A 19,079-nucleotide genomic window follows, 5' to 3' on the forward strand; every position below is an offset into this window, starting at 1 on the left:
AAAAGACGTATTTCATGATTTTGTTGTTACTATTTTTTTGGAACATATGGTGTACTAATTACCAAGACAAACATTCATAGGAACCAAAGAGCCCCCAAAATGGATCAAACTAGCTCCAAATGATGAGCTTTATACTTACTGATAACATATTTTTAGATATAATGACTGCCACGTTGTAGATGATGAGACAGTCCCACAGGGCGAGGCGGGTCCTTGAGGATTTGACCAAAAGCTGGGTCCCAAGCAGAAGAAAAAAGAAGCAGGCAAGCAGGTAGCCCAGTCCAAACACAGAGATCCTGGTGGCCCCGGTTATGAAGACCACTGACAGCACAAACCAGAAGAGGTGACGGAACACCAGGACTTTAGCCATGTCCAGGTAACTCCTGGAAAAGGAGGACAGGAAAAGAAACACTTCATGTCCAAACATTATAGATTTGGAGAGGTAGAGTAAGAAACTGGGATTTAAAGCGCAGGCCCAATTTCCTGTCTTAACAGATTCAGAGTGCAATTTTGCTGCTGCTGTTTTTGTTATTATTGGTTCAACCAACTGCTGCATCATGAAATCCTTCTGGCCAGTGTTATCTTCTGATTTTAGCTTCTGCCAAATACATCAGTATCTGCGTACAGACCTATGTTGACCTATGACCTATGTTTGTTTACAGGAAAACTATTTTGAATTTTATGGGCATTTTACAACATTTGTACGTGTCATACTTTAAGGAACTCCTCCTAGAGATCAATCAGTACCATCTCAAGATATCTGTAATCAAAAGTTGTTCAAATCTTGAGTTTTCACTGCACCGTGTTGCTGTGGCATAGTGCTAAAATATCCCTTTTGGCCATAAAACAGGAAGTTGCTATAATTTCAGCATACATTGTCTAATCTATGGAGCTATATCCAGGTTTTGATCACTTGAAAAAGAAAATAGCAGTTGAAAAACCAAAAATTTGAAGCTGAAAGTTCACTTTTGATCTTGAACTCTGAAACACGTATTCAAACTAAACATAAGCATAGAAAAGGTCAGTTTAAGACTTTTGGCCTTCATCTGGAGTAGGGAGGGGGGGGCTTGGCATCAACTGAGGGGGGGTGGCCTCATGAGTGACAGCATTTCAAAGAACGCTGAGTACCTCCCTCAAACATGCTGCCTTCAGGAAACGGAACTGGGAGAAGTATAACTCAACACTTTCACTACACCATATTTACATGATTGGCAAAAAAGCTAACAAAAGTGACAAGGTCCCGTTTAGCAGGCTGTTTTAGAATGTACTTAAGAGAGCGGAAAACTAAGGCAGATGTGGAGTTCAACAGCCCCACTTCCACCAAGCCTCCTACTGTGAACCCAGTGTAGCATGTCTGCTCCATCAGAACATGTAGGTAAGAAATGTTCACTATTTTTACTCTGACAATATCCTAAATATTCTAATGATGGGTCATTTTTGTAACATACGGTCATATACAAAGAAAAAAGACATCTTTAGGTAGGTCATTTACATTATCATTAACTAACTTCTAGTGTTCATAGTTTTAAACTGCTAACAATGTGCAGCTCAAGTTTTTGCCTTTAATGGGTCTTGGCTTTGTCAAAATCTGTGTTTTTCTGCTGCACAGAGCATTATAAGTGTGCTCACACAGAACCTCTCTCTAAATATAATAATAACCGTAGGGTCACTGGTTCAAGTCCCGGTGTGGACCATGTATGGAGCGTAGACTGGTGGCTGGAGAGGTGCCAGTTCATTTCCTAGGCACTGCCGAGGTGCTGTTGAGCAAGGCACCGAACCCCCAACTGCTCGGGGCGCTGGTCACTGGCAGCCCCCTCGCTCTAACATCTCTCCTTAATTGCATGTATAGGTCCTGTTTGTGCATGTGTGTATTTTCGGGCCTGTGTGCATGATTAATAATAAGAGTGAAAAAAATTAAATTTCCCCGTTGCGGGATCAATAAAGTAATTCTTCTTCTTCTACTTGGTAATAACTCAGTTATATTAGTGTCACCTTTTCAGTTTACATAGCATTACCTTTGCAGTCCTCTTTGATGTTTTATTCTGATACATATGTTAGGGTATCTTATTTTTTTGAATCCTTATTAACTGTTGCCCACATTTGAAAAGTTGATTCTTTTAAATGTGAAATGTTCCACTTACTTAAATATCATAGTCACAATGTTTTCATAGCTATATTTTAAGGTATCAAGGTTTATCAACTGAAGTAGAGGAACTATAGCTCATAACTACAGACAAATGGCAGGAACACAGCAGACACAAAACTGTGGATGACTGATGATGAATCCTACAGACAGACTGACGGTAACACAGACAGCCGTATTTACCTGCAGTTGATGAAGTTGGGCGCAGGGTTAAACAGTCGACCTTCCATTGGTTCAGGGTCGTCTGTGTTCTCCCCTGCAAGAACCATCCACTCCTCAGTGTGCTCACACTCAAACACTTTCCACTGCTGAGATGCACACATCAGAAGCACAAAGTCCGCTGTGGACACACACAACAACACAATACATCATCATCGTCATCGTCATCGTCATCGTCATCATCAGTCTTAAACATCAACTGCTGCTTCATGGCACCCACTCTAGGTTAAGGTTAGAGTACACCTTATATATCTCTGGGCATTTGGATAAAAAGGGCAAGTCATTGACAGGGTAGTGTCACACCATCAGCCTCACTGGCCAAATTCTTCTTTTGACTAATTTCCCTCTTGATTTGGTCACCATTTTGATAATGGATGTGTTTAAATGAACATAAGCAAAAGCACCTAAAGGTTGGTCACTTATAAAGGCTAACTAAATAACCAAAGGGTATTTAATGACTTGTAAACTACCTGTGATATAGTGGCTCACAGATGAATTCATGTTTTTCCATGGCTAAACAGTCATGCCAGAGACTTTCTTTCTCTTTTGAACATACTGGTGTCGTTCAATGATTCATTTCTATTGCTTCTACTTTCTGTTTTTTCGTTCACTGTTAATCAACTGAAACTCAACACTTCGTACAGCTGTAACACATGGAAAGTCGACCAGAGCAAGGGAGAATGGTGCCATATGAGCCAATGGATGGCTTTAATGCAAAACATCTGTACATAAGGTGCGTTGACTGATGCAACAAACAGTGTTTACAAACAAAAGAGAGCACAGTCGGAAAGTGTAAGGCACGGCTGCTATACTGAGGGAATCAATGCTATATGCTTCATAGTATACAGTGACAAGGTGATACTCTGACAAAGGCAAGTTTCTTTAGTTGGCACAGATGAATGAACTGGCATTGATAAACACACAAACTGACCTATGAGGTTATGGGAATTTGGCACAGTGTAGAAGTCAGGCAGATAGATCCATTTAATGAGTGCTGAGTTGATCAACACTGGAGTGTTCCATCTCCATGGGTAGTCTAAAGGACAGCACAGCAAAGACAGGTAGGAAGGTACAAGAAGTTACACACAGTTTTTCTACAATTCTACGTTATTTGATTCTACAGTCACTTACCTTCAACATGCTATATGATGCCACCTAGGGCCTAATCAAAAGTTTGCCTAGCCAAACATTCATCGTATTACAATAGGATACGATATGAAATTTGTTTTGCATTGCAGCAGCTCCATTTACAGCATCACAATAGAAAAAAGAGACAAGGAAAGACAAGCCATCAAGACAGGATGCAAAATACATACATTTAACAGACCATTAAAATATCAGAAGACAACATTTAAGGACCGTCAGCATGCATATGATCTGGGATTAGGCCGCGTATTTAGTTTGAGGATTGACTGGTGCATAAAAGTATATAACCGGATTGTACTTTGTTGAGCATTTAATCAAGTGTAATTCCGGTGCAAAATTCATCCCTTTGCCTCAACAAGGTAGTTAGTGAACCCAGAGTTTATTAAAAAGAGTGTTTTACAGACTTATCTACTGGCCCTTGTACCAGCTCCTCTCATAGTAAAGTCCATTCAAATGGATTACCAAAGTCAATCCCAAAGGAAGGAGCCTATTGGTGCTTCGTTTCCTGTGTAGAGACTCTTCTCATGCTACTGCAGAGGTTTGCTGTTATTTTCAGCAGAATTAGTGGTTAAAAAAATGCCTTCACTGTACTGCCCCGAGCTAAGCAATGTTAGCCACATCCGGCTGTTAGCGATTCTCCGGGATCTCTCCGTTAATAGTTTATACATGAAAAAAAAACTGTCTCCATGGCTTATTTGATGTATCTGAGTGCCGAAAAAGACCAGGGGATGATTTTGCGCTCGAAGTACACTTTAAGACAAGACACAAAGTGTATGAACCTCTGAAATATGGACAAAAAAACTGATCAGCTGAGAAAAGAAAGTGGATAATAGATCATCCACAAGTGGGACAGGACTCTCCAAAAAAGTTGAAAAAGTAGGATTTTTAAATGGCTACAATTGTAGAACACACTGTAGTATGTATTATATTGTCATCTAGTTGCACTACGTTGCACATCAGGACTCACCTATACAGAGAGCAGGCGGTATGCCCACACACAGAAGATACTGGTAGATCATGAAGATAGACAGAAAGAGACAGTATTTGGGCCAGATCCTGGCAATAGCTGCCCGCCGCCGTCTAACCAAGATGGATACCAACCAACAGCCATGGATTATCACCAAGAAGTTCATCCGCTGGCCAATCACATTCACCGTCATCAGGAAGCAAATCTAAAAAAAAAAAGAGGTTACATTTTTGGAGATTTAAATCAAATTTATAATCAAAATAAATGTAATTTCTATGCCTAAAGGGGCCTTCACATGAGAAGTGTTTTGCGCTGCGCTCACCATGAGGTTGGACGCAGAGACACAGTAAAAGGCTTAAATCAACGTTAGTATAGTAAGAACCGTCACCTACTGCCTATTTTTTTTCATATGAAAATGAATGGAATGGCCGGGGCAAAGCGTTTTTACTGCGTATCATGTGTAGGGGCCTTAAATTATCTTTCTGAAATCAAAACATTGATGCTCTACAAAAGGACTTACATTAGCATGCTATCCTCTTTTATCTAAATATTACGGCAATAGAAAACATTTTTTTTCCTTTATTTACTATCGTTCTTTAATTCCTTTTCCAAAAAGCCCTGGTTAAGTGATGAAGTGAGCTCTCACAGCTACCTCTAATCCAAACTTGTAGAAAGTATAGTTGAGCAGGTACTTGAGGCAGGGTATGAGGCCCTGGTCTAGAGTGTCCCTGGTGGCTGCGGGGAACAGCGCTGGGATGGTGGGGGGAGATCGTTGCAGCTGACGGTAGTGGTGAGCCTGGTGACGATACACTGTTGCCTCAAACACCAACAACATCAGCACTATTAAATGGTTCTGCAAAAAAAGAAGACATTCAATAATAAGTTCAGTTAATTAGATCAGCAGACTGAATACACAAAGGTAAATAAAACATTTAGGGGCTGTATGTGTACCTTCAATAATACTGACTGAACTGCACGCTACTTATGAAATAGCTATAATTACTCTTCAGACCTATCTAGTTTTGGTTTTAAAAAAAATATAATACGTTTCTGCCTTGACCCCAATACAATGGAGGTGAATGAAGGGTTCCTTCCTACCTGCCTGCATCTTATGTTCCCCTGTTATGTGCTGGACTGTCTCAGGGGCATCTCTACACAGCCTGAACCTGGGCTCCTGTCTCACATGGTAGACCCTGGCCTCTGTTGTTCTTAGCGCCTTTTCTTTATGGCAGTAAATCTGTGTCATCAGATTCTGGATTTGGATTCGATTAAAAAGCCATAACATTTTTAGCATTACCTTTCTGGCATTTTTACACTTTTCTATCCACCAAGTCTCATATATTTCTGATAAATGTCTGACCAATTATTTTATTTGGGCTTTTAAATAAAACTATTTCCTGAGCTTCCTGCCTGTCATCTGTCACTCCATTTCACTTGCACTGCTCATGCTGCGTTCCAGTGTCATGGGAAGTCCGAAGTTTTGGACCTCCAACTAGGCAAAGTGAACTGGAATGGAACCTCCTACTAGCGATATCAGGGTAGGTCGATCTCCCTTGAATTCGCTAGTAGAAGGTTCCACTTTGAAAGGCATTCCAGTGCACCTAGTTGGAGGTCTGAAACTTCGGACTTACTATGGCACTGGAACGCAGCATTTCTCTCTCATCGCAAGTGTCGGGGGAGGAGGGAGCGTCAGAGGTCAGGCAGGGGGAAGAGAGTAGGACTTAGGAGGGAAGCGCTGAGTGCTCTAAGTGGGAAATGCAAGAAAGGTAAGAATTGTTTTAACTCTTTCAATATTCACAAATTCAGAATAAAAAAAGAAATGTTAAAAAAAATTCAACATACCTAATTCTAATTCGATATTCAATGTATAAAATTCAACTGTTATATTTTCAACTTAGCTCACATTCAACAGGCCAAATTCATCTGCAGAATTTACAGTTAAAATCCGGGAACCCAAGGAAAAGCAATCGATTCTAGATTCTAGATCAGGAGTGTGTGGTCGAGCAAAGAGAACTGTGACAAGAGCGGCTGCTAGTTTGCTAATTTCACCACACTATGGGTATAATCTACGAGCCACCATGCTTTCATGCTACACTGGTTACTTCCTGATTCAAAGTGGAGTTTAAAGCTCTGCTCCTGAGGGGGGGTGGAGGGACTGTATGTTACGTCTCTTGCCGGAGCTTCAACTGCTGCCACTTCGGAGGAAAACACACCACCACCGTAAACTGCAGTCGCAGCTCCAGCGGGAGAACATTGAAAACTAAAGGTGAAAATACGTTGTTAAAAATTTGAAGAGGCAAATTCAGAGGCAAAATAAATCTAATAAATAATTTCATTGCATAAATAATCAGTGCTAGAAATTCATTGGATTTTTTATTTCAAAATCCGATGACAGAAAGATAGAGGCATAAATCATAGCAGCACAAGAAATATGGAAGTAAATCTATCTCTATCTTTCAGACCAGACTTATCAAGCCATTGGTATGATTTCTCAATATCAGTTTCTTCTTGTACTTCCATGATGGTTCCTCTGCTCCCCCTGCCTCCTCATCATTGGGTTTTTGCTGCCTTAGATATTCACTCAGCAGGTCATCGATTGAGCCATATTCCTGATGTACTCCTGGATCTGTGTTGTTTCATCCTGGATAGTGGCTCTGACCCTCACTAGTCCTTGGCCACTCTCCTTCCTGGTGCTAGACTTCGGGGTGAAACCCTCCATGCATTGTGAGGAGCTTTCTTGTCTTGACATCAGTGGCCTCTGTCTTTTCTTTGGCCAGGTTATTATACCAGCGGGGTATCCGATGACTGGCAGGACCGGAGACCACTATTATCAGATTCTCTGATGTTACTATTTATAGCAATGTGTTGAACATGAACAGTTTTGTTTTATTCTATAAACTACCTACTATATCTCTGGGCCAGTCCATACAGCAACTTGTTTTAGCTACAGATGCACCCCTCAGTTTTTAATCTGAGTCATTTTGAAAACACTGAACACAGCAATCACATGCATCATTGTCAACTTTCTTTTGCTTTTGGAGTTCTCAACTCAACATCACACACACACATATATATACATATATATATATATATATAGTGTATAGTGTACAGTGTATAAACAGTTTGAGTATTCTGCCTTGTGTTGGAACTGAAATTCAGGTATCATATTCAAAGTACAAACAGTAAACTGTGTTCATATTGCATAAGTAGAAGCCTTACTGGAGCCACAACATTTGCTCTGGAGACACATATTGAACGTACCTTGCTGTACCCCAGCACCGTGGCATCTTTCCTGATGCCAAACCATTTGGCTGGATCCACTGGCTCCTTAAACAGAAAGGAGTTCTTCATCTCTTCTGGTAGCAGGTTGGTTTCATTTGTCAGAGGCTGTGAAGAAAAGAGGAAAGAGACCAATTCACAAGCAGGAAAGTCAAAACATTATCACTATCCTGTCAGGTCAGGGCACTCTACAACACCTGCTGCCCAGCCTCTGGGTAAGAACACGAGAGAGAAGCAGACAAAAACTGTGTGTGATTTGCACTCAGCCTGTGTGGTTACTGTAATTATTTTGTTATTGTTAGGAAACTAAGATATCTGGGTGAGGCGTATAGATAGCTTATGTCTGGGTGATGATCAGTAGCAGTGACACAAACACACCTTGGCTCAGATGCTGAGAGTTCTGGCTTTCAGACTGGACTTTCTTGCCTAAACCCATACAGACATTCAATGCTCAGCAACAGAAGATGTTGCAACTAGTAATCGCTCAGCATCACAATACGTTGCTGCTTCAACGGTCAAAAAGCCTTAATCTCAAATAATAAACAACAATAACACATACTGGTGTAGCTGAGGGAAGCATTGTAAATTAGGATTCAACTTTCAAGTTTTGAATTTCATATTCAATGAAAATTACATTTAATATTCAAGTGAGCATAAGCCTTTTAGGCCTTTAAGCCTCTGAAAGTAAAACAGTCCTTTTTAGATTTGAATTATCATATGGAGCCTGACTTCTGTGCTTTCCTTCCTACATCAGTGGTGGGAAACCCGTGCTCTTGGAGAGCCACTGTCCTGCATGTTTTAGGTTTCTCCCTGCTCCAACACACCTGCATTAATAGTTGTATCAATAGTCTCCATTAATAGTTGTTAAGGATCTTTTTCTTTAATGGAACCCTTTTCATCCTTACAAAGAACTCTCTTTCAAAAAGGTTCTTTAGATGGAAATGGTTCTTAATGGAGTATTTAGTTGGCAAATGGTTCTCAGTAGAACCTCAGCCCTTCAGGAGGAACCCTTCTGGAAGCCTTATTTCTGAGAGTGTAGCTTTTCCTGAGAAAAATGTCTATGCCCTAGGCCTCTTCTACCGCTTCCTCTGTCTCCCTCCCCTTCCACCTACACCCCTCTTCCTCTTCCTGGCTGTTGAGCCTATTGATTTCTTTGTGGTTGTCAGAAATTCTAACACTGTTCTGTGCCCTGTCTGTTTGTGCTTTCCAATTCAAGGTTTATGAGAGGCAACACTGAGTTATTTAGACAACTGTTCAATGGATACGGAAGGAAACAGCAGACGATTGTAAAGAATCATTGACATGAACGTGCCAAAGCATTTGCAATTCATTCAAAAGAATCAGAAACTGTATTTATGATGTGCACAAGTGACTCCATGATGTGGAAGAAGAACAAGTCGTTTTGAGGATTTTAATTCTGATCTGAGAAAAGTACAAAGCCACTGAGAATGACTAATTAAAATATAACATCATGTCTGTTGGAACAAATACTGTTGATGCATAAAGTATATGCATGCGTGTCTTACCATGCTACAGTTACTGGAGTACTCAACGGGGTTGACAACGCTGAGCTGGTACAGCATCTTACACACGATGATGACACACACCCAGACTGTTGACAGACAGGAAGCCATAGGTGCAAAGCGACTGTAGGGCATCGCCAGAGACCACAATACAACCAGGACCAGGTTCATCACAGACGGCTACAGATAAACACAGAAATAAGATTCAGATTTTAGGACTGTATTGCTTGATACATTGTGCAAACCTCCAGACCGCCCGTTCAGTTCCATGAAAGTTGCTTATCCACCACTTTTGCTCAAAAAAGTTCTTTAAGTTTCCTCAGTTTTGCAGCATAAACACACTAGGGTCCTTCTGAAGAATCTCAAACCTATGTGTGTTATCAAATGGATTTGTTGTGTGTTTAAATATAACTGGTTGAGTGCAGCAGCCAAAAATAAGTCATTTCTGTAGATGAGCAAGGTTTCACACGTTCACATTCTACAGCTGCATACATACATAGACAGATAGATAGTTAGACAGACAGACAGACAGACAGACAGACAGACAGACAGACAGATAGATAGATAGATAGATAGATAGATAGATAGATAGATAGATAGATAGATAGATAGATAGATAGATAGATAGATAGGTAGATAGGTAGATGGATAGATAGATAGTTAGACAGACAGACAGACAGACAGACAGACAGACAGACAGACAGACAGACAGACAGACAGACAGACAGACAGACAGACAGACAGACAGACAGGCAGACAGACAGACAGACAGACAGACAGACAGACAGACAGACAGACAGACAGACAGACAGACAGACAGACAGACAGATAGATAGATAGATAGATAGATAGATAGATAGATAGATAGATAGATAGATAGATAGATAGATAGATAGATAGATAGATAGATAGATAGATAGATAGATAGATAGATAGATAGATAGATAGATAGATAGATAGATAGATAGACAGACAGATAGATAGATAGATAGATAGATAGATAGATAGATAGATAGATAGATAGATAGATAGATAGATAGATAGACAGATAGATAGATAGATAGATAGATAGATAGATAGATAGGTAGATAGATAGATAGACAGATAGACAGATAGACAGATAGATAGATAGATAGATAGATAGATAGATAGACAGACAGATAGACAGATAGACAGATAGATAGATGCATGCCTTTACCTCTTCGAGTGAAACCCACACAGAGAAGAAGGCCACCATCTTGAGGATATGGAGCTCCAGAAGCCTCCAGAGAAACACTTGTACTTTGGTGAGAATGTCAGAGAACCTTCTGGACAGAACCAGTAGCCTGTCCATCACCAGACCCCATTTACTGGGCATCATTTCCACTGAGCGAGGGAAGAGAGGAAAAGCCAACGTTAGCGATCTGCTTCTAAGTTTATATGGTTTCAGCGTCCTGAATCCAGCGTCGGTCAGACCCAGACTCTGATGAGGAATTCATACAGAAATATAAAGAGAGGGAGAGACAAAGACTCAGTGACTGGCAGACATAGCAGAATGGAAAGTGTAGTTAATGCGTGACACTTGAGAGCCCTGGATTTACATTTTAGAGGACAGAAACAGAAGAAACCCCTTTTTGAGGGGAGGAGGACCTTTTCAAAAATATGTTCTTCTTCTTGTTCCCACAGTTGACTGTTTAGCTTCACTGTGCAGAGTGATGTATGTGCAGAGTTTGACACATTTATCTGCTGAAAGTGTAAAGTTTCTCTCTGCTCACTGAAATCCTATTTAAAAGGGCAAGCCTATGAGCATGATTTGCGACATCACAACTAGTTTGGAAGTCACTATCCGTCCAATTTGCAACTTATATCAGAATATATATGTACAGTATATATTCTATTATACAATTTTAGAAATGAACAAAATGTACATATATATATATAGATTAAGGAATTTCTGATGAAGTACATGGAGTAGATGCCTTTTTATAGATTTTAATGTAGAAATTATACTTCTTTGCAGACCAAATATAACAGACACACATTATTGTTCTGAACAGATGATTTATATGTCTTAATGCGTGTCTGGAGGGGATCTGGGGGTCTGGTGGAGGTCTATACAATGAGGTGTTAGAGAGAGAAACGGATCAGTTTCATACTTACATATGATACAGTTGTTGACTATTCTGAGTAGTTTGTAATCATAAATATGGTAACAATGACAAACGTGTGGGTCAATAAGCAATATTTATTTGATTGTAAAAATGTGTCTTTAATATAACCTGCCACTGCTGTTTTTTCACCTTCGTCTTCAGATTCCTCATCGATGTTAGTCACCAGGTCCTCCTCTTCAAAGTTCACTCCAGCATTGCCAGAGCCAACCTGCTCAGTCCTCTCACTGTTCTTCTTCCTGTAGGCAGATTGTTTCATTAGTTCTTGAAAAGGAAACATGTGGAAGTCCCGGAGGTAAAACACACTCATGGGACACCATCGCCTCAGAAAGGAGAGGCTGGAATATAAATATTCATCTGCTGTGAGCAGAATTAAAAAGGAGAAATGTTATTTATAATTGGACCATTGGATAAAATGAATTGTTAGTGCGTGAAAACATTCATCCTAATAATTAACTACCTATTTATTTTTTTATTATGAATATCAGTACAAATATTTCCCCAAAATTTCAAATATCAAATGATTTTAACAATGATTAGGAAAAACTGCCTTAAAAGGAAAATGCAGCGCCTGTTTAGGGCAGAACCTTTTCTTTAAAAGCTAAAACAGAGCAGGCAGGAAGACATACAGTCATTTCTGTATGCCCTGCACTTCATAGTGCTTATATTATGTCTTATATTGAGATAAATAGCTTTATATTTACATCTGAATGTAAATATAGGTTTAGTTAATGTGCTTGAGGCCTAGTTTATACATTTCTCCCTATGTCACATGCCAAACTTTACATTTCACTGTGGCTTTAAAACAACTGTCTAGTGATATGAAACAGCTATTATGTTGTTGACATGAGTACTCGGTGTGTGTATGTTGTATTTACCTGTGTATAGGTGTAACATGCTCCAAGTCAGTGATTCTCATGAAGGGTTTGTGGAAGTAGTGCAGCTGCAGAATACAGGCCAGCAGGAAGAAGCCGGGGATCAGAATACTGCTGAAGAGTTCCGACAGAGCAAATGTCTCCAGACCAATCGCTGCCAGCCTGAGGACAACCGAGTGGACAATTACACCTTCAATCTTTCACTTTGAAAATTCCATCCTTCTTATACTTCAGTTAGCATGTCTAGTTAACACATACAGTCTGAACCAGAGTGAACCTATGCACGTTGACCACATAGTGGAAAGAACATGGGGGGATTAAGACCCAACAGTTTCATTCTGCCCTGTTAACTGATGGGTCAACATGCTAAATTCAATTTATTTAATTTGTAGTGATGCTCATAATGTTTCTGGGTATGTTAGCCATTAGTCAATAAAAAATATTCTTTAGGCAGGGATAATGTAGACTTGGTATCCCCAACCCCACCTGCCGGGGATTTGAATTGGCCCTGCCCCTGGGTTTGTAACAGAGCAGGTCTATTCCTCCTGTTTCCTCTCCCTTTTTCTGGATCCAATCACCAAGCTGGCTTTTTTCACCTGGCGCGTTATTGGCTGGTTAAACCCAATGATGACAGCGAAGCGTTGCAAGCAGTTTTGTGTTTACAATTTACATCCAACATGGCGTGCAGAAGCTGCAGTTAGATTACAGTGGTTTTCTTTGAAAACTGAGAAGAAACTCCGGATCATGGGTCTGATTGGTTGAAGGACTGTCCAACTGCGTGCAGCCAATTGAACTACCCCCGCCTCTTGTGCTGAAGAAAACGACAGCAGCCTTCCCCAGACAAAACTACTTGGTCTGGGAAAGGGGGCAACAAACAACTGAGAAAGTTGAGGAATCCTTGCTTGTGAACGACTGAGTCTTTCAGGGATGCTCCTTTTATAACCAATCATGACGCTCACCTGATTCCAATCAACCTGTTCACCTGTGGAAGTTCATAACAGGTGTTTCAACTTTCCCAGTCTTTTATCGCCCCTGTCCCAGACCTTTGACAGCATCAAATTTAATAATAAAGTTGATCAGTTTGAACATTAAATATTTTGCCTTTGTAGTGTATTCAATTGAATATGGGTTGAAAAGCATTTACAAATCATTGTATTCTGTTTTTATTTTTTATTTACGTTTTACACAATGTAAATAAAAATGTTAGGAAAAAAATAGGAAGTTCATCTCACACAACTATAAAATACACCTGATCCCAATAATGACGCAGCTTCCTTTTCTACGTTTAGTTTTCTTGTATTGTAATTATTCCTTTGTTTTCTGTAGTTAATTGTCTTAGTCAGCTGTCTTTGGCTACATGGGTGTTTTTGCCCTTTACTGCCCTTGTTTCATGTCTGTTTATATTCAAAGTATATTAAAGTTATTTATCATTAAAAACAAAAGACAAATGAATGACAGCAGAACTAATCTACAGCTGTAACAAAGACAGAAGTATCGAGGAAGACACTGGAACTTACTGTTCTTCTGTAAAACCAGTGAAGTTTCTCCAGTATCCAGGAAAGTCTTCAAACTGGTAAGTGTAGATGGAGATCAGCACCAACATAGTGTAGGCCACAACAAGCCACCAGAAGAGCTTCAACAAACGCCTCCACAGAGAGTAGTACACCTGAGAAACAGGAACAAGTCTTACAAAGAATTAAAGGTTCTGGATTTTGCATTTTACATGTACTAATCGTTTTTTATTGCCAGTGGGCAAAAGGTTTTTTTACGTAACTTTTGATTAAGTATTCAATGACGTTCTCAGTTGCCTGTGGACTGACTTCTATGTAAAGGTTTCAGGATGGATTTTGTGACATTTTGCGTGCTCCTGAGTCCTTCTCCTCTCTTTAGCTTAGTCCACACATGATGTTCTTCTGTTATACATTCTGTGGTAACAACCAGGAGATAGACCTTATGTCTACAGCAAATAGGGAATTGGACTCAGGGCAGTCTGGGACCAGGACCCCGTGTGTGTGTAGAAGAGACACAGCATGTGTGGACTTTGGTGGTACAACACAAATCCAGCACCCAGTGCAAACCCAGAACAAAATGGCAAAAATAATCCAAAAAGTTCCAGTAAAACATTATTCTGATATGTTTATAAAAGTATCTGATCCATCCTTTAATCCTCCTGAAAATTGAGGACCACAAACTTCAGCGGTCAGAGGTCTTTTCCTACCTGATAAAGGCAGAGGCAGAGCAGGAACAGCAACATGTAGATGATTTTGTATCCTACAAGTTTTCCAGCAAAGGAGACCATGATGAACATCCCTCCACACACGTAGATCCAGTATTTGGCATAACAGCTCATCACCATGCCTCCTAGAACCTTCAGCACGGATTCGTTACCAGGCCCCTCTTCTGACAAGGACAAGAAGATAGAGATGGAGAAGAGGGCGAGAGTTAGACGGTAAAATAAATAATAAAAAAGTGACTCCAAACGCCGTAGTACACATGCCAGGTCTGGATGTGGCGCTGTAACTGCCACAGAAATACACCAACAGAAGAGAAGAAGAGACGGGGAGACGCTGTGGAGAATCCAAACACCGGAGAGTTTCTCTCCAAATCTGGAGACTTCCCAAATCCTCCTCCATCCTAGAGACAAATGTGTCCACTGTTTCTGGTGTTAGTGGAGACTTTTGTGCTGTTTTGGACTCTGATGTACCAATCACTCTGCAGTTAGTGTCCTCACTGGGCAGAGGGTGCTGCTGGGAGCCCCTTCCCCGTCCCAAAGCACTCACAGACGGGCACTTTCTCACTGGATTAAGAGACTTTTCACACCTTCTTAGAACTTTATTTATAAAAAGAGACTGGCGACCAATTTAGCGACTTATTCAGAGCATCAGGGAAAAGGGAGACATCTGTGCTGGGCCTAATTCATTCCCATGCATGTGGCCCAGAGTCCAGTTCAGTAAACAGTCTCTGGGTCCGCCTCTCTCTTCTCACGCAGCAGCACTGTTGTTGTTATGTGAGTTAGAGTTCGGAGGTGGGACGATGACGGCATCGTTTAAGTATGAGTTTTCACCGTCCAGACCACAACTCCATGGGGGGCGTTTTCAAATCTTCCCACTGTGGGACCTGGTTTCAAAAGATCCCGTTTTCAGGCTCCGATAACATCGGCTGCGTGTCGATGGTCGACTAAACCAGACTACAATTGTGCTGCTACAGGAAAACGCATCTCCGTGTGGATGGCCCTAAGTTATAACTAACAGTATTTCAATTGTGAAAACCTTCAAATAATTTACAATGAGAAAGGTAAATGTTTATTTAAATCTTGGAAGAGGGATGAGGAGGGGAGACTGAGGATAAGCCATAAGAACAGGAGGAAGTTGTGTAGCTCTCAGGGGAACAGGCCAAAAGTCAGCAAAGCACCAGTAGAATCAGCAACCAAACAAAAAGGACACAATCCAGGCACTTCAGGCCATCCTCAGCCTGACTTAAAGGTACAGAGTAGGATATTCCTAAAAATGGTTATGTATACACTGGAGATCAAAATTAGAGAACAATGTATTAATTCCTGATTTATTCTGAAGCATTATTATTTTTTATTGTTCATATTTTAATAATATATCTGTTGTGGCTATACCACTGCTGTACCATCATATTTTGTGAAATAGCCAAGGCACTTCAACAAAAAAAAAAACTTTATTTTGTGGGAAAAAAACCCTCTCAGATCCCTCCCAGTTATTGGTGTTAATGTGGCACCTGGTGACAATCTGTGATGGAATCTGTGATGTCTGTTTGCGTTCACACATACATACTGTTTAATGATTAGACAATTTAAGGTTTGCAGTGCACGTGTGAAAGGGGCATGTGTGTTTGTTTTACTGATGGTGGGGGTCAGCCACACATACAGTGTAAGGCTGCATTCACACCCAACATGTCCTCATCCCAACTGGTCACATACGGCCATTTAGTCATGACCCCTTTGCTTCACTTGACAAAAGAAAGTGCGACCACATGACAGTTTTTTTCTTTTGTTATTTGTTTTTAAAGCATTGAATGGGCTGGCACCTCTGTATTTAGCCGAACTCTTACAGCGTGCTCACATTGTCCTCCCGGACCGCGACCCGGACTTTAGGGTACTTGTCCCCCCTCCCTCTCCCCCCACGCCCCAGCCCCGTTTGTACTCACACTGCCAGGGCCGGCCAATGCTTCTTGCTGTCCATACGCCATCACGCCGTAACATGTCACACGCATTGATGCGTGTGTGTGTGGCTTTGTTTACAAATCTTTCCACAGACCTCGGAGTTTTTGTGCGTCTTGTCGACTGTTTTTGAATATTTTCATTCGACCAAATCTGCAGTAAACACTCCACCTCCGCATCACACCAACATGAACCTTTCACCGCCATTGTTGTTGTTGTTAAATGTCCGCGCATGGTCCGTCCTTCTATTTACATGTCCGAACAGGCGGACATAACGCTACTTCCATAGGGCCTGTGCTCGTGCTCGTACACGTGCGCACGCTCGTGCTCGTACATGTGCAAACGGCTCCGCTAAAGCCCACCTCTTTCAAGCGGGCCGTCCACGGCCCGCTTGAAAGAGGTGGGCCCACCACCTAAAGAGGTGGGCTTTAGCATTGATCGCGTGTGTGTGGCTTTGTTTACAAATCTTTCCATCTTTCCTTATGCGCGGAACGGGTGCACTCACATGGCTTAAAGGTACTAGGCTTTAGCTGAAAAAACGGTTTTGGCCGCGGCCAAAAGGACAATGTGAGCACGCTCTTAGGGTGTACTCACACTGTCCTTCTGGCCGGGGCCAAAACCGTTTTTTCAGATAAAGCCTAGTACCTTTAAGCAGTGTGAGTGCACCCGTTCCGCGCATAAGGAAAGATGGAAAGATTTGTAAACAAAGCCACACACACGCGATCAATGCGTTTGACGTGTTACGGCGTGATGTCGTATGGACAGCAAGAAGCATTTGCCGAGGCCCTGGCAGTGTGAGTACAAACGGGGCTGGGGTGCGGGGGGAGAGGGAGGGGGGACAAGTACCCTAAAGCCCGGGTCGCGGTGCGGAAGGAAAGTGTGAGTACGCCCTTACATACATACATAATCCAGCTAGTGCACTGATGTCGGCAGATCAACTGTTGCTGGATGTCCCCAGGACCAGACTGAAAGTGAGACCCGGAATGAGGCAGGTCTCCCTAGCCGAAACACCCCTAATTTGCATGTGAGTCATTTGAGCAGCCGTTTGTTGGTTGTTTAAATGTGCTTTATAAATAAAGTTTTAGTTGAGTTGAATGCACTGGGGAGCTCTGCTCATCAAAATTTAACATTCCACTACAATCAGTGTTTTAACCATGGGGAACATGTAGTCAACACTGTGAATTACAACAGGTGAGGTGCAGGCAACCACACAACTTTGTTAGTGTTAGATAAGGATCGTGGGTGGAGTTGAAAGAACTGCATTTATAATGCAAATACAGGAGCTGAACAGGACATGAACCGCAGCCATCTGGGTGAAAGTCCTGTGTGTTCACACTATGAGTCCTGACTAAAGTCACTGTTGAGGTGTGTATCATAATGTTTTTATAATCAGTCAACCTCTAGTTTATAAGTACAGTTTAATGTGTGTGTGTGTGTGTGTGTGTGTGTGTGTGTGTGTGTGTGTGTGTGTGTGTGTGTGTGTGTGTGTGTGTGTGTGTGTGTGTGTGTGTGTGTGTGTGTGTGTGTGTGTGTGTGTGTGTGTGTGTGTGTGTGTGTGTGTGTGTGTGTGTGTGCGTGTGTGTGTGTGTGTGTGTGTGTGGACGTTATCTGACCTCCTGTAGTGACCTCCTGCAGTGGTGCAGTTATTTTCCTCTTCCTGCTGAAGTTTTCCTTCACTGACTGACGTACCAACAGCCAGAAGGTTAAAGTAAACAGGAGCTGGAAAGGTAGAGTTAAAAGAGAGAGGGGTGGAAAAACATGGAGAGCAAGAATTCAGTTCACTGGGTTTCTGGAAATAGGAACTTTTAGGGCGTATTTGTCAAACCTAAATCAAATGACCCTGAGGTCAAACACAACTTTGCATTATTGTAATTTTGCAGGCTATAGCCCACTATAGCAGATTAGATTTAAATGGACTGCTGCAATATAAAATGAAATGCCAGGCTCTTTTTTTCTTCTGCTGAACTTGGTATATTGTCAAAGGGGGCATATGGAGCTGTGAACTTTTCCTTGAAAAGGAGAGTTTATCAGCTCTTATTAGCACTGGTGCTGAGTTAGGGAACGGGCTATGATACTTCATGTAATCTGACACAGCTAGGAGTTGAACTCAAGACACATACTGCACTAAGTGAGCCCACCCCTTAAGACACCCAGTTTCTATTCTCTCATCTTACCATAGCTCCAAGTCTTAGACAGGGGTACTGGGCTCTGTCCAGTCCCAGTTGTCTAAGGCTCATGGTGCCCACAGTGGTGGGCAGTTCAGGCTGAAGCTCCATGGCCCAGACGTACTGCAGACAGCACAAAGCCAGGCCATAAAGCAGGATGAATGGAGAGCACAGTGAGGCGGCATGTCGTCTGCAAAAAGAGACAGCTAACTGAGTTCAAGTGTAAACCCTGAAACAACACATCAGTGTGGGTTCAGTCATAATGGAGCCAGGAATGAAACCAAAACAACTACAGTATGTTGACATTACTTAGAAATTTCAGATGTGTGATGATGATGTTTAGTTCAACAAGACCAAACACTTACCCAACGCAAGCGATATACTGTAATACATTCACCAAGGAGCAATTAAAACTATAACATTTAAAGC

General features: G+C 41.5%; 1 protein-coding gene across 2 annotated transcripts in view; it reads right to left on the reverse strand.

Annotated features, from left to right (window-relative positions):
- Positions 1–19,079, reverse strand: part of piezo1 (piezo type mechanosensitive ion channel component 1 (Er blood group)) — a 125,831-nt gene that overhangs the window by 39,072 nt on the left and 67,680 nt on the right. For both annotated transcript variants that reach the window (XM_083923231.1, XM_083923230.1), the window contains exons 12-25: positions 18,660–18,840; positions 18,099–18,204; positions 14,518–14,699; positions 13,817–13,965; positions 12,303–12,461; positions 11,557–11,663; positions 10,476–10,642; positions 9,281–9,457; positions 7,737–7,862; positions 5,128–5,328; positions 4,476–4,680; positions 3,294–3,398; positions 2,327–2,483; positions 140–383 (exon numbers count right to left, since the gene is read on the reverse strand). In XM_083923231.1, coding sequence (XP_083779357.1) covers positions 140–383; positions 2,327–2,483; positions 3,294–3,398; positions 4,476–4,680; positions 5,128–5,328; positions 7,737–7,862; positions 9,281–9,457; positions 10,476–10,642; positions 11,557–11,663; positions 12,303–12,461; positions 13,817–13,965; positions 14,518–14,699; positions 18,099–18,204; positions 18,660–18,840 — 2,266 coding nt within the window. The remainder of the gene's footprint in view (positions 1–139; positions 384–2,326; positions 2,484–3,293; positions 3,399–4,475; positions 4,681–5,127; positions 5,329–7,736; positions 7,863–9,280; positions 9,458–10,475; positions 10,643–11,556; positions 11,664–12,302; positions 12,462–13,816; positions 13,966–14,517; positions 14,700–18,098; positions 18,205–18,659; positions 18,841–19,079) is intronic.

Source organism: Echiichthys vipera (genome assembly GCF_963691815.1).
Source record: "Echiichthys vipera genome assembly, chromosome: 11".
In the NCBI taxonomy this organism is placed as follows: Eukaryota; Metazoa; Chordata; class Actinopteri; order Perciformes; family Trachinidae; genus Echiichthys; species Echiichthys vipera.